Raw genomic sequence first — 16508 nt, forward strand, 5'->3', positions numbered from 1 at the left:
GTGAGTGGAGATCGCTATAGATATGATCATCAGATCAGTACAGACGTAAGTCTTGTAATTATCTTTCATGTAATAAAGTTCCGGCTAATTACCTACTATATTAACACGCAGAAATGGTCAATACACCACATAAATTAATAAATTGACACGTGACACCAAAGTACAACATTGATTGGAAATCTCAAAGCGCACAACACCGAGCATAGTTCATACACACTAAAGAAACACAGACGTACAAAAATTGCGCTGAGGATCTCAACTCCGGTGATAGCCGCAACTGCGTACGGTTTGTTGCCTTTCAAAAACAGGGTTCGGTTTCGTTAAAGGTTATTTTGATGCATCTAAACCCAGCAGACATTCAAATTAAACCTATATATTAATGCGATTTATTTCTGGTGAGGAAACAGACTTTACCGCCGTAAGCGGACACTGGATCTCGAAGTGCTAAAATCGTGCTTGCGCAAAGTTTTAGTAAGATCATTTTGCATAATCATTACGTTGTCTTGACATGTTTTCTTTTCGCTGTTTTATTTTTTGTATCTTTGGTGAGACTAAAACATGGCAATCTTCGGTGAGGGGCAATCATGACAATCTTTGGTTAGAGACAATCATGACAATCTTTGGTGAGACAAAAACATGACAATCTTTGGTGAGAGACAATCATGGCAATCTTTGTTGAGAGGGAATTTCAAAACCAGAGATTGCCTATCACCAAAGATTGCCTTTCACCAAAGATTGCCATGATTGAGTCTCACAAAAGATTGTCATAATTGTCTCTCACCAAAGATTGTCATGATTGTCTCTCACCAAAGGTTGTCATGATTGTGTCTCACCAAAGATTGTCATAATTGCCTCTCACCAAAGATTGCCATGTTTTAGTCTCACCAAAGATACAAAAAATAAAACAGCGAAAAGAAAACATATCAAGCCAACGTAATGATTATGCAAAATGATCTTACTAAAACTTTGCGCAAGCACGATTTCAGCACATGTCACTGAAAGTTCTATCAAACGCTTATGGCTACATCAATCTGTCTGATTTTTGGTGGAGAGATGGAGAAAAACATAGGGAACAAATCCTGACCTTTCAAAAATTTTTAACTCTATTACTTTTTGAGTTACAGCCATTCAAAGTTGAGTATCGTTTTTTTTTGGACACCCTGTACAGGGGACACCCCTGTTTGATTGCTTAATACAACTAAAGAGGGGTGTCCCCTCTTTAGTTGTATATTGGTCGATATACAGGTCATAACACTACACAGTTGTCCGCAAACGAAACAACAATTTGAATAAATACGATACCTAGTCACGACCAATCCTACACGTGATTGAAGGTAATGTGTTCAATTTAAGGCAAGGAAGCTAACAAATCGTTAAAATTATTTTCAATATCGCAAATTTATAAGACGGTCACCCTCCAAGTTCGAAACCAGCCAATTTAAATTGCAAAGCTTGATCTGCGACATAGTTGTGCTCATCATGACATTCTAAACTTTCAACATTCAATTCCAATAAACGATAAACTATGGACTAACTTTCGTAATAAAATTGTGTTATTGTGCGATCTTCGTGTTTAAGACAAGCTTATAGCCAACACGATTGTCCGCTAACATCAACATGTCAAAAGACACACACCAAGTTCTGATATATTCAGACATCAAGACATGAATAGAAAACTATAACTATTTTGCATAATACAACTTCAGAATACATGTCGTTTCTTGTCTCAAGCACAAATATCTTAATAAATATCAATGAAATCCCGTTGCGCGCTTCCACAGTCCAACGGGAGTATTAGTCAGTCAATTTATTAAAAAAATAAGGAATTTCACCACCGAATGAACAAAGAGATGTGCTGAGGCCAAGATCTCAAATTACCTACGAAACCTATAGGAAAATCACGAGTTTAGTTGACTAATCAACAGACGGTTATCGAATGTTTCCATGTGGCTGACGAGTCCAAAGGTAAGCTACTCGTGATGATCTGGCATAAGTAGCCCAGATTGTAGAGCAACTGATTTTGTCCTGTCTTTATTGTAGATGAAAACAATTTTGCATGAACTATAATTTCAGGAGCCCTGGTACTTCGGAGTATTCGGCTGGATGATCAGTTCTTTGTCATTTGAAAAAATCTACGCATTCAGTCTCAATTGGCCTTGGAATATGCTAATATTTCTTTTTCATGTTACTAATGATTAATATTCAACACATAATTCATTATATGTTCCTTCCACATTTAATTATAGGAACAAACAAACTGTAAGTGTGCCGTCATTTACAGAGGTGGGCAAAATCAAGACATCTAAAATCGTTTCTATGACACTCCAGTGAGTTAAAATACTTATGCTATGATTGAGCTATAATGACGAAGGTCTCAGATTAATACACGAACGTTATGGCTACGATGAGTATTTGACATTATCTTCACACCGTGTTGGGAATTATTTTTTGCACAGTTTTCAGCACATAAAATGATGAAATAATTGATATCAGCTATCAGCAATACATCCCATTTGAGCAACACATTGTATAGTGATGTTGTGTGCCTAAAATTATTAGAAACCCTTATATAGGACAGTAAATCGATTGGTTTTCCATTATATCGATATCTTCCATACTATGCTCCTCGTTAAACAACTATAAAAATAGAATTGACAACAATTTACAACGCCAATAATCGTACGTAACCATACAACAAAAGCATGTCTCGAGTGCAGTTTATGTTGTAAAAATGAAGAGGCCAGAAGGAAGACTAGACGAGTGATTTTATAATGACTCAAGCGAAAGCATTTTCTCAAATATTTTAGGCATTAGTTGAGTACAAATTAAGATTTCTTTGGTCGGAAAATGAAAACAGTAGCTACATATTTAATTTAGATTTCAGCTAAAAAACATTTATTTTACGAGCAGAAAAAAAAAGTTTAACGCCTATAGCGAACGCACGGCCACGAACTTATGCATGGGCCTGATACTAAATAGTTTAAATTTTAACCTAAATGATGATGGCGTATCGATTCGCGCGTAGCAATCATTATGGAGTATTTGGCCCCAAACTTTTAAATTAATGTGTTTCGAATGCGTGTGATGCTTCTATCAGAGAAGCAGACTAACTAGTGGGAGGTTTAACCAGGTTTTTCATATGAAGAAATAGACGCTTATGCAAATGGAAGAGCTACTTAAAGAGGTAGAAGTTATGTAGAATATGTAAGCCCACAACTGCTCGATGAAGGGATTTTTTTTTATGTTTAATTTCAATCACTAACGTATTATCTATTAGAAAATTGCTCTTCGCGCACAAAGCTGTTCTCTTCCTTATTAAAAGTAAGAAGAAAACTGAAGAAGCGTAAGATCAGATTCGTGATTTTACGAACCTGAAGCCATTATAAGTTTTGTGCCATTTCGCTACGGAAACTCGACTGGCGAATGGACTGAGAAGACGAGAAACATTTAGAAAAATACATCTCAAGAAAGATAGAAAATTCGGATACACGATCTAACCCTCTACAGTATTTACAAGATAACGTAATACTATTGTTTTGATACTTAAAGGTTAGCACCTGATTAACATTGGTATTTGCAAGCTTCTGGTAGAAGTCAAATTTGCAAATACGCGAAAATAACCATCACCTGCAAGCAGAACTTTGCAATTATCATGTATTCCAATATTCAACATTCTCGATGGAAAATTTTGGAATTCCTAAACTGTTGATAATAAACTGAAACCTTAAGCAAAACGATTTAGTCCAGATTCCAGAGATGATTTCCAAAACAATTTTAAACAAATACTTGGTTACGTTTTCGTTGAGGAGATTTCGAAGACAAAACTAAAAACTTTCTATCTAAGATTTGATTTTCGTCATTGGTAAGCGAACCTATAACAGAATACAAGCTCTCAGTTGATTTACTCTCAACGCACTTAAATTTTGGGTAAAACGTAGGGCTCGGGCACGGTATAGGAAGTCCCGGTGGGTGAGGGCTGAAAATATCGTGTTCTTCTTTACCTTCGTTAGAAAACGGTGGACATGCAACTGCTGAATTTTCATGGAAAGAGTTGTAGACAGCGGGAGTAACCATACGTGAAAATTGCGAATCAAAATTCAGTTTTTCCAGGACAGTGTCGTTTACACTTGGGGCTCCAAAAGTCGAATCAGACGAAAAAAATTCATCTGAACCCTCTTCGGTTGAACCGCTCTGCGGAAAAAGTGCCATTTTATTACCGGTATGCTCATCGAACTTCATTGAAATTCCCTGACTTTGGAGGTACAAGGGGTGATGTTGCAGTTTCAGCCTCGCAAACGAGTCTTCTTGGACACTCATGGAGCGACCTCGTCTTTTGACATTGTCGACAGCTTCAGGAGATCGGATTTTACTTTTAAACTGGTAGCCAAGCTCTAATCTGGGTTTCCGTCTCTCTTCTCTGAAGTGCTGAAGGTAGGGGAATGGTCTATCATCTCGAACAGACATTGATCTTTTCGGCTTATATTTATTCACCATTCCAACAAAAGGGAGTCTTTCCATTTCTGCTGGGTAACGTGCGGAAATATCGAAACAATTCAAATCGATGAGTGGTGGCATGCCAGGGAGCTCCTGGGAATCCGAAGGAGTCGAGCACGTGGTTCCTGGACCAAAAGGTTTGTGCGTAGGAGTTGGAGGTAAAATAGGTGATGGCAATGTTGATAAAGTAAATTCAGGTGAATTCAAAGCTATGAACGTAGAACATTCAGCTGGCGGGGATGGAAGATGGAAAGGAAGCACCGGATTTCGAAAAGCCAATTCCAAGCCATTCGTTGAGTTGGTTAGTTTTTGGTTTACCGACTGCAGTGAAGTTTGGCTTGCGTCGAGAACGTCTTTCTCGTTTGACAATCGCACGTTCGTATCGGTTTTTATCATAGATAGATTACTGAAGTTTTGACATGATTCTGTGAACGGGTTATCATATTCATTAGATTTTCCATGCCCAAATATTTGCGTTATCACTTCAGAGCCAAACGGCACAAGGGAAGCGTGACGCAATAGTTTAAAATCGACATGATCATCTAACGCTCCAACTTTGTTCACAATAAGAGACTCCTGTTTCGTAAGGTATCTCTTTGGCCGTGCAATGGAGGATAAAAACTCCGGCTGGGGTCTTCTATCGTGAGTTTGAGTACCTTGGGTAAGACGTGCGCTCTTGTCATTTACATCTTCTTCAAGATTATTATTGCAGACTTTCAAACGGTCTTCTTTGTTTTGTTGCAAGCTAGAGCTGCGTACGCCCCCACTGAAATTCACTTCGATTGGCGCCACAGGTACCGACGAAATGTTATTAGAGTTTAAAAAATTATCTGGTACACCATTGTAAGGCATACCGCTCAGGTTAGTTGAGAGTTGTCCTGGAGTCTTGACATCGGATTCAACTAAGGAATCTTCTAACAAAGGGATTTCACTTTGATAATTTGTCTTTGAATTCCAATTACATATGGGGGATGTCCAATCTGGAAGCATGGTTTGTAAATTATTACTTCTAGTAGATATTTCCTGGGATGGAGGAAGACATTCGGCAATACACTCGGTGCCTGAGCTCCCTGTCAACTTTTTCTCTTTTTCAGCGGAGTGCAGTGGAGTATTATTCGGTATAAACGAAACGACGGAATGTTTAAGTGGTTGGGTAATTTTTTCCGTGTTATTGGTCGAAGCCGGCAACATAGGATGTATGTTGATGATCGAAATACTTGGAGCAGCACTCGATGGCACAACGTTGATGGATGTGATAGGACACGAATACATGTTGTTCAAAATCACAATTGAATGCTGATTGGCATTTGGAGACAGAGGGTTGGATTTTTCCGGAAACATGGGTAAGCGTACATCCAAGTTAGATCCAATTGGAAGCAGAATCGATTCATTGTCAGCCTCAATATTTATGTGGGTGTGCCTGCAATTCATGGGTATTTTTTCTTTCATGTCATCATCAGGATTTAAAGTATCTGTTACTCCTGTTCGGAAATCCTCATCATTTTCAATACTTGACACAAGTTTTTCTATTGGTTCAGAATTCTGTATTATCTCCTGTGTCAATTCAATTGGTTGTGATTCGATATTTAATAAGCCACTCCCATGATTTTCTCTTCCGCCAATTATGCCGCAAGCTGATGTAGAATCAGATTCTGTAACAATTAATTCTATTTCTGTAAATTCAGCTTGAGTTTTTGTTTCTCCGCTTGTCTCTGACACCAGCGGAAGATGTGTTATGCTATGGTTGACCTCCTCAGCTGGGGTTTCAAGTTCAGCAACTACTCCGTCAAAATTTGACGTATCGCCGAGAAGACTTTGCAATCCATTGCCATCAGCTTTATTATCAGTCATCTCAATTGTTGCACTTGTTATACTGGATTTGGCAACAGGAATCCTACCAGTAGACTTGGATGAGTCTGACTTCAAATTATCTCCGGATTCTTGTATGGAAGGAACCATGAGCGTTTTGGCAGATGACACAGACTTGTCATTCACAATATTGGGGATATCAGCGGTGCCTCTGATCAGCGCTCCATGGTCCTCCGGTTTAAAGGAATAGAAGGAAGCCATTCGCTTCAAGCCTCCTGATTCAACCAAACTACTGGAGTCTTGAGGTGCGATCACGAAGTATGTGGTGAGGGTACCTTTACCCTTGACGGCAATTGGTCCCCGGCACGCACATTCTACGCCTGCGCTCAGCAAGACCTGCGCTGTTTCTTCAGTCGCCTGGAATATACAAGTTAATTAGGTTTAGTTGACCCGAGTTGTTGTTTATTTATATGGCGTTAATGAAACCCTAAACCCTTTCACAGAATAAACCCACCTAATTTATATGTAGTTTGTGTAATTGCATGCATGATGTTTTGTGTTCTCGATTTAGTCGCTTTAAATTTTCGAGCTCCCATGAAGTGATCTCTATTCATTTTTATCTTTTCAGTTATCTAACCCTGGAGGTGAGTTCCAGAGAGCTAATGATGGTAGTATCATTTAAGATGTTTGATGTTAGGCATTGCATTTCGCCGTGATGATTGCGTTTTTTTTACAGTAAAATTCTCTGTGTGCTTGGTCTCCTGGAGAGCGATTTGTAAGAGTATATTAGTTATTTCAGAACGATTTTATTAAAGGAAACTTCTGAGACTGTGAAAAAAGCAAAATATTAGAAAGGAATTTGGAAGTACCCAAAACATTATATTATATTTTAAACGGATTTTATTTGATATATCATTATTTCGTTGCGTATTTCACCGTCAAAGGATCATTTCACTGCATTCAGTAATGGTTTCCTAGAAAACGATTAACAAGCGTCGGTGTCATTTGTGGAGATCACCACACGACTCATCAACTACATAGAAAAAATAAAACATTCATGTGAAGAACAAAGCGTTAATAAAATAATTGGAACAAATAGTGTCAATTGCTTTAATTGCTCAGAAACTTTATCAGCTTGGCCAAATCTTTGAACAACGCCGCGCTTCGAGTCATTTTCGAGTGTGTGAGATAGGCTAAAAAATTGAATTTCAACAATTATCCCTAAAGTTGGTGTACATAAATATTAAATAAAAGTCGTATAAATTGACGTAATGTACAAGAAAATATTCATTAGCCCTAATTTTGATCTTTGTCGATTTTTTTGTTATCCATGTTGACAGACGGACTCGAAATTTAATTATGTATGCCGGAGTGAGTGAGAAGAATTCCTTAAAAAGAACCCATTTATACCCTTTGAAGTTTTCCACTTTGTTTGATTATTTTCTTAAGAGCTAGACTCGTTTTCAGAAGTTAAATTGAATCCGCGTTGAGTCTTCTTTAAATGTATGAGTAAGATGAGCCTCGCATAGGCAACATGAAGCTCAAGTGAAAATTCTTTCTATGATAATGGAATGAAAACAAGCGACAAATAAAATTAAGACTAAAGCAGATGAGAGTGTCTTATTTTTAGTAATTATGCAACATAGTAACTCGTGTTTGTCTTCTCATTCTTGTTGAATTTGCAGTTTAGTTTTCGACGTGGTAGCGATTTGTTGGATGGTTTTAGAAAACATTGTAGCATATTTCAATTTTTAGTTCATGGTATTCCCACAACCTTTTTCACAGGTTTTGTACAATAATAAGCATTGAGGCATCAGCTTACTAGACTGAATCTAAAGATAAGTTATGAAGCTAACACCAGGCAATAAGTCCAGCAGCTATCTCAATCAGTCGTCAGTTATGGAAAGATCGGGTTGAATCAAGTCAAGGCCTTGTGAATCAAGTCACGAAAAATTCAAGAATCGGCAACAGGCCATGGGCCTATTTATTCAGTGTCGATTCTTCTATTCTATTAATTAATTTATCAAGTAACCTGTATCCTGCCGAGGAGGCCAGAAGAGTCCATCCTGCTGGCGACGTTGACGGTGTTGCCCCAAATGTCGTACTGGGGCTTCTGAGCGCCCACCACGCCCGCGATCACAGGTCCGTGAGCAATGCCTGCGTGGGAAGAGGTCTTAGGAACATATTAATGCTGTTTCGTAAAGAAATTAATGTGTGATATTGTTAGGAAATAAAGGTTTGCTATGCGCACAATGGACGAAGAGCCACTCCTCGCAAGTGTTCCATAAAGCATCGTCATGCAACTAAGTAGCAAATCGCCGTTCTCAAAACCCTCACTTGCTGAAAAGCTCTTTCGGCTCCCACTTTCGTTGAGCTTTTAGACTCAATAACTCGAATCAAGTTTGAGACTTACCTAACGCAATCACTGGAAAATTTCAGGGAAGTTTGAGTGGAGAATGTCACGGCCAGACATGTCAGCGAGATGCCGCACAATTTCACTAACCAACTCGGAGGCGGAAGTTCTGGAAGCTTTCTTTGTTGATGGAGTCCAGGACGGAAGCGAGAGCCAGGGCAAACTCTACTAGCGTCACAACGTTCTGCTCAGTGCGGTCCCGTACCTTAAAAAAATGTAAAGCAACAAATTGAAAGATCTGATTGTTTTCCGGTGAACGAAATATACAGTTTCATTTTTTTGTTTAACTGGAAGATGGTTAAAAGACAATAAGGGTGTCGGTTCTTATGCACGAGATGTAGAAAATATTCTGGAAAATCAAATGACATTTTCTAATAAATACTACCAAGTCATGGAGTTAACACTTGCAAAGTTCAAGTTAAGCAGCGTGGACAAAGTTTTGAGCTCAACACTTCTGCCATGTGCAGCAGAGGAAAAGTTAAAGCGTGAAGTGCAGTGGGGCGAATATTGGGCAATGAATAACAGGGTCAGGGTAGGCGTCAAGTGCATTGGGGCGAATATTGGACAGATGAATGACAGGGTCAGGGTAGGCGTCAAGTGCAGTGGGGCGAATATTGGACAGAGGAATGACAGGGTCAGAGTAGGCGTCAAGTGCAGTGGGGCGAATATTGGACAGAGGAATAACAGGGTCAAGGTAGGCGTCAAGTGCAGTGGGGCGAATATTGGACAGAGGAATGATAGGTTCAGGGTAAAGCGTGAAATGCAGAGGGCCAAAGGAAACCCAGAACAAGAAAAAGTGAGTTAAAATTCAGGGCAATGGGTTATCAAATAAATTAAATTTCTTTCAGAAAGTTAATATGTTTTAAGGCACAAGCAACGAGATGTTAACCAGAAAAGTTTGTTCCTTTGTTAAAAAGAATTCAGCGCAAAATCGTGAACGAAAATGATTATTTTTCAACATTATTAATTTTGCTTAACAATGATTTAGCTTAATTATTATTAGCAATGGTTTATTCATTATGGTAATCAAAAGACCAAAGGATATGAATTTTAAATAATATCTGGCACTTGATATAGATTATTAGTCAATTATTCTAATTAAAATGACAACAGAAGTAATTATTTATACTTACTGCACCGGCATCCTTTTCATTTGTCGAGAAGCATGAATGGGAGGAAATTATTATTGAAAATGCAACCTCATGGATTATTTTCAAATATATATATATATATATACAGCTTTGCACATTAAGCTTGAAAGATTTAATTAACTAAGCAGCTGAGCGCTGGGCTAAATTCAAAAGAAAACTGAATTATTTTACAAAATCTATTCTTTTCATACCTATTTTTACAGATGAATAAACAATACTGAAAATTTATGCTTGTTTGCTAAGTTTTTTATAAATTAATTTAAAGACTGATTCTTTATTGAATCCAACCAAGTTGATGACATTCATGTTCGTTGGCAGTAACAATAAAGCAGACGTGGTTTTCGCCCGCCCATGACACTAAGATGTTTTTTTTTTATAAATCAATTTGTAAAATAATTTATAAAAAACTAATTTTCAGACAAATTCAGACAAATTCAGAAAATAAAGGCGTATTATCTATTATACAATTCTCAATTCAAGGTCTATCCTAAGCACTGGCCAGATAAAACGAAAAATATTGAGCCTGCATACAATATTGCTCTCGAAATTTGTCTAGGCTCAAACCCTAGCAAATCGGGATGCAGCTGTTAACCAATCTGTACTGTTAGCCGCTCAGATATCAGGCTACGCAGTCTAAATGTGGGCAACAATTCTGAAGCGGAGTTGTAGAATTGCAATTTGGGGGAAGCGTTTGTCAATAGATGGAAGAATTGTGCGAGGCTCGGTCTAGCGTGAACTCACAGGATCGCACAACAATTATATTCTGTCGGCGCCTGGAAATTTTGACAGCAATAGACCGAAATTGAGAATATTATTTACAATCGAATTTACCAGTACTATCATTTCTTCTTAGGAGAAAAGTATTAATGATTTTGATTAGCAATTTGGTTAAAACCGATTGATATGTTAATTATGTTTGGTTATTTTTTTAAATATTGTAATAATTAAAGCAGAAAAGATTTGAATTCTGTAACCATGAAAAAGAACAACAGTAAATGTTTTGCATTTCTAGGAAATCACTTTCGAAACTCCTTCATGAATTGTTATTTATCAAGTTATAAATCTTCAGTAACGAGTTTAAAAACGAAGTGATTCCAGCCACTCATATAAGATTTTGCTAGTAGTATAGAAAAAATGTGTTAGCTAAGCCAAGTTAGTACACAAAATATTAATAATTAAAGCACTGAATATTATCGATATTCTGCAATGACACTGCAATTACATGCGAATTTCGAAAATTCGTGTATTAATAAAAGTATATCAAGAAATATTCTCGGTTTTCGTTCATTACTCTTAAATTAGCTTCCTTTTATGCAAGGTATTATGCCATTTAAATTTATTCGAAATAGGAAGCTTTAAAGATTATTCAAAAATATTCAATATACCTCCTCTTTGCCGGGCTGTAGTCCTGCCGCCACCATGTATGTGCTACCGATCGTCTTGATCTTCTCGACGACGCTGAACTTCGGCTTCAGCAGCAACTGCACACATCACCACAACCTTAACTCTTCCATGAACTACTTCCGAAAAAATAGGATATTTTACTTTAGATTGAAATAATTTAACATACAAAAAGAAAATTTGAATGCAATATTTTTAGTTTAAAATAATAAATTTTAATATCTGAACGTAAAACAGTTTATTTAGTGTTTTCTAGTCAATCAATGTCACGCGGAATTTGGGTTTATAAATACAATTTAATGCCCAGTTATCAAGAGCCTTGTGATGAATAAGAATCTATCTCTGTGAAACACGTAAAACGGAAATACGACACCTGAATCAATGCATTTCTAAAATATCTACAGAAGCACAGAGACTCACATTTCCCCATAATGTGGCAGACTTGGACGCGGTGTCGATCATTTTTTATAGTCGCGACAAAAGCGACCTTCCAATATCGGCCCAAATGTTTTATATACGACGGACGTTGAGCGACCAAAACGATCATCAGATCGAGGAAACAAGGCAAGGGACGATATATTCGACAACGACGAGACAAAGAAGAACAAAAATAGTAGGGAACAAGTGCCATATACTGAGGGGTATATACGAGCCTCGCCCTGTAAGCTTTCTTTCTGCCCTTACGGAGGAACTTTGAGACTATTACGGATCCTACGGATATATTACGGTACGGAGGAACCTTGAGATCTATTACGAATGTACGCGGTAGATTTCTACGATCTACTTGCTTGTACGAATGGTTCAAACACACCATCTCACTATACCGTTAATCATATGTGCTGGTATCTTGAACGGAACTTGTGCTAATAAATCATTACATTTTAACGAGATTTTTATGAACAAGCAGTCTAAAGGTTGAAAAGATTGGTGAAAATGAAATACAAAGATTTGAATAACAGTTGAATTTCAACCAAGGATGTAAAAGCAAAGAAAATGCCACGTAAATTTATTTTTACTTTTTTGTTTAATTGACGTTCAAGCAAACTAACGATATAAATACTGGTGAACTTTATTGTTGATTGAATTAATCAAATTTAGGATCATGAAAATTTTTCATCAATTATGTGAGGAATGAAGATTGAGGATAGCTATGCTTATAAAATAAAATTCTAACAAATTTTCTAATCTCCAGGAGAGAAACGGTCAGTTGATAAGCGAGAAATAGTGTAGAGTTTACGAGCGTTTAAAACTTTTTTCCGTCAGATTTTGTAAACTCGCAGTCTAGAAATCACTCGATTGCGAAAGTGACTCAGATGACAACAACATTTTCTCAGTGCAATTATAAAGACCAAGACACCAGCCAGGTAAGACATGGGACCGAACACAAACATTCCCAATGAGCAGCCTTCCTAATTTCAGGCGTTAAGACCGAGGAACGCTTAAAAGGTTTGCGTAAAAGTGTTCTTTGATGAATGAAAAAGTGGCTTCTTCACGGGCAACTAGCGTCAAATTAGCCCATAATTAAGCTCTTTATATTCATTGAAGACTCTCCTCTGCTCGTTCAAAACAGGACCGGAATTTTCCCACGTTCGTAACTGAGAAGCTGGACTAACGAGGAGGTTAACCTCGCAAGAAACGTGAACTGAGCGCGATTACGTGCGATCACGGTTACTGGAAACCCGTGATGATCTTTTTTCTCACAATTTGAAACAACAATGAAATTTTTTCGTATTGATATTAATTGAAAACAAAGTTTTGCAAAATGAAAAATGGCATTTTTTGCTAACTTATTAGAATTAAGATCAAGTAGCGATGTTTCAGCCTCATTCGATATATAAAAAAGCCAGCCTCAACGAACTGAGCGTAACAATTAGAAATCCTGCCATACTATTGCTGAAAATAAGAATATATTATGAATGCTGTATTTTCAGTGTTTCATGTTTCATCCTTTATTAACAATAACATCCCGAGAGTTTGAAATTGTTAGAACAAGGTTAGAATTTAAGCAGAGTAGCGGGTAATTATTGATTGCAGAGAACAATAGGTACCCTTCAAATATATTGTCAGAAAGTTTAGTTAATGAAAATAAGACTGCCAATGACAAGCTGATTACCACACACAATTCAGAAATACTAATAACCAACGTAAACAATTAACCATATCAACTGATTAATCGAAGCTGGACAATTCTTTGAAGTAAGATAGTAAATTTAACTGTAGACGGTGAAATCAGCTTGCGATGAAATTTAAATGAAAAATTATGTTTTCCAGTCCATCAGTTAGTAAGTATTTTCACGAAGTCGGTGGAACTCTAAAAAGTTCTGAGAAATTTGTATTCTTTGAGCAATCCGGAGAACTCCATTTAAAGCGTAAACTCCAAAACGACAAAGTTCTTTTGCCAAGTTTGGCAGTGACTTGATTTGCTTTCAAATTGCTCCACTCTTTCTCTTCCCATCTCGCTTAATAAGTCAAGGTAACGGCACGAGCATAAGCTACAGACAGTGAGTGAAGTAAATACTTAGTTTTACGTTCGTCATTAGGATTACTGCACAAAACATCGTAAGTTATTAACAATATCATTAATTAACAAGCACTAACCTTGTCGTAATCGCAGATGATCTCGTTGAGGAGTCGTAAGCACTCGAGGCCTTGTTTGTTTACGTCGGTTTCGTCGTAAAACTCAATGTAATTTGGAATACTGACGAACATTACCCCCACACTTGTGTACTTCTCGTGGTACAGGCCCTGCAATCAAGTGTACGAAGAGCGTGGCGTTTAAGAAAGTATTATAGACGCATTAGACTCAGGGTGTTACCAAGTACAGAATAATGTTAAAATCATTTAATTTCACAATAAATTACAATCATTTTGGCGCCTTTCGAAAATTAATGTGCGAATAATTGTAATTGTATAATAATATTAATTGTATAATTGTAATTGTATAATAATAATTGTATAATTTTAATTATATAACTATTAACTAACTATAATAATTGTAATTTCCTACCGAGACCTCAATGTTTTATTTGCAGTAGTCGGAGTAACTGACTAATTAATGATTGATTTTATCGGCATTTCAGGATTAGATCACTGCAGTGTTTCAATAGAAAAAATTTGACACATTTAATTCAACTGTAAAACTTAATTCACGATCATCATGAGGTCCCGCTTTCGATAAATATTTAATAATATTCACGAGCAGCAAGAAAATTTAAGATCTCGCCACATTAAATTGATGTCAAAGCTTTCCCGACGCCTGTGATCTTTCCCTACTGAAAATCTGGAACGTCAAGAGTCTTTTGCTGCTAGAAGCTTTCCTCCAGTGAAAATTACAGACCTATCATGGTTGGCCAGCCATGAGACGTTTATTGGCCGCACATAATCCAGTTGCAACGTTAGAGCGAAATATGAGGCAAGGATTCGGGTCATACTAGGCCGTGTGTTTCTGGGATAGCAAACAGGTGCGCATTACATGCGCGGCCACGACCCGGATCAATGCCCGACGCCGTCAAATGGACGACGGATCAGGCGGCAGGTATAATGCCTGGCAGTTATGGTGGTGAGGACAATACATGTAAACTCCAGGGCACTTATGCCGGTGAACATAGTACATGTAACCTCCAGGGCACTTATGGTGGAGAGGACAGTACATGTGAACTCCAGGGCACTTATGGTGGAGAGGACAGTCCATGTAACCTCCAGGGCACTTATGGTGGCGAGGACAGTACATGTAAACTCCAGGGCACTTATGGTGGAGAGGACAGTACATGTAATGTAACCTCTAAGTGCACTCCGTACACCCAGTGTGAAGATGGCTCAAAATTTTCCAGGGTCCGCATCAAATTAGGCTCTAATTTTAGTGAAGGAACGCGCAGGCAATACAGAGATTGTTTTTGCCAATCTTCGTGGTTTGGCGTAAGCGTTTTCGATAATCAATTTAATAGAGACTGCACTTCATTACCTATGCAAGATAATTTACCAGTAATCACAAACAAAGTCATAATTGATCAGGGTTTCAGTTTCAAAGGCGCGTTATGTATTAATAATATAAATGCTCATTAATATGGTAATGGTTTTCGAACACTCACCTGTTGTTCGGTGGACGCGACCAAGAACTTATGGGCAAGGTGAGCAGGAAGGATGTTCTCGAGCAGAACTTTGTTGATGCCCCGCGTGGTCTCGACCTCCTCCTGCTCGACGGCGATCTGCGTGCTCCACAGGTAGTGCGTTCTCGCCCTAGAGTCTGACTGATTGCCGAGGAGCAAGAGCAGATGCTGGCATCGTCATTTCTAAATCTAGTTACTTTTTCACGCTAAAAATTAGTGTTCGAAACATGAAGTTAAATTAATTGATAAATACAAAACCATCGTAAACAGTTATCCATTTTAAAAATTATTGCTCTCAGTTTCTTATAGATTTCTACATAGCCGAAGCAAGCTAGCTTAGCTATCGTTAATTGCCTTCCAGGATATTTTCACATCAAAGAAGCTCAATCAATTTCAGTCAAAATAAGCAGATCACGGGCCGCCCGGCCGATGCGGCGTGAGATTTATTGCCTGTGGTCTTTTCAAGACTCCAATGCCGTGATCATTTCGAGGTGGGCTGGACAAAGGCCAGGCCGCCTTGACCATCACTAGACCATCGACCGCTGTAACCAATTACGATAAAATATCCATTAACGGCGATAAGGCTGTAAGAAAACTTGCCGTTGAGGCTGTAAGAGAACCTGCTGAAGGCTCTAAGAAAACTTGCTGTTAAGGCTGTAAGAAAACTTGCTGTTAAGGCTGTAAGAAAACTTGGTGTTAAGGCTGTGAGAAAACTTGGTGTTGAGGCTGTAAGAAAACTTGGTGTTAAGGCTGTAAGAAAACTTGGTGTTAAGGCTGTAAGAAAACTTGGTGTTAAGGCTGTAAGAAAATTGCTGTTAAGGCTGTGAGAAAACTTGCTGTTAAGGCTGTAAGAAAACTTGCTGTTAAGGCTGTAAGAAAACTTGCTGTTAAGGCTGTGAGAAAACTTGCTGTTAAGGCTGTAAGAAAACTTGCTGTTAAGGCTGTAAGAAAACTTGCTGTTAAGGCTGTAAGAAAACTTGCTGTTAAGGCTGTAAGAAAACTTGCTGTTAAGGCTGTAAGAAAACTTGCTGTTAAGGCTGTAAGACTGTCTCTTATACACATCTAGATGTGTATAAGAGACAGGGTGAGGACAGTACATGTAACCTCCTGGGTACTTATGGTGGTGAGGACAGT

At 37.9% G+C, this 16508-nt stretch overlaps 1 protein-coding gene across 1 annotated transcript in view; it reads right to left on the reverse strand.

Annotated features, from left to right (window-relative positions):
- Positions 1–1111: 1111 nt before the first annotated feature.
- LOC108664914 overlaps positions 1112–16508 on the reverse strand; it is a gene marked incomplete at its 5' end in the record, with an annotated part of 21111 nt that continues 5714 nt past the window's right edge. Inside the window, 6 exons of the mRNA XM_047880353.1 lie at positions 1112–6720; positions 8336–8460; positions 8807–8921; positions 11253–11348; positions 13867–14013; positions 15357–15542. Coding sequence (XP_047736309.1) covers positions 3775–6720; positions 8336–8460; positions 8807–8921; positions 11253–11348; positions 13867–14013; positions 15357–15542 — 3615 coding nt within the window. The remainder of the gene's footprint in view (positions 6721–8335; positions 8461–8806; positions 8922–11252; positions 11349–13866; positions 14014–15356; positions 15543–16508) is intronic.

This window comes from Hyalella azteca, unplaced genomic scaffold, assembly GCF_000764305.2.
Source record: "Hyalella azteca isolate HAZT.00-mixed unplaced genomic scaffold, Hazt_2.0.2 contig5287, whole genome shotgun sequence".
In the NCBI taxonomy this organism is placed as follows: Eukaryota; Metazoa; Arthropoda; class Malacostraca; order Amphipoda; family Hyalellidae; genus Hyalella; species Hyalella azteca.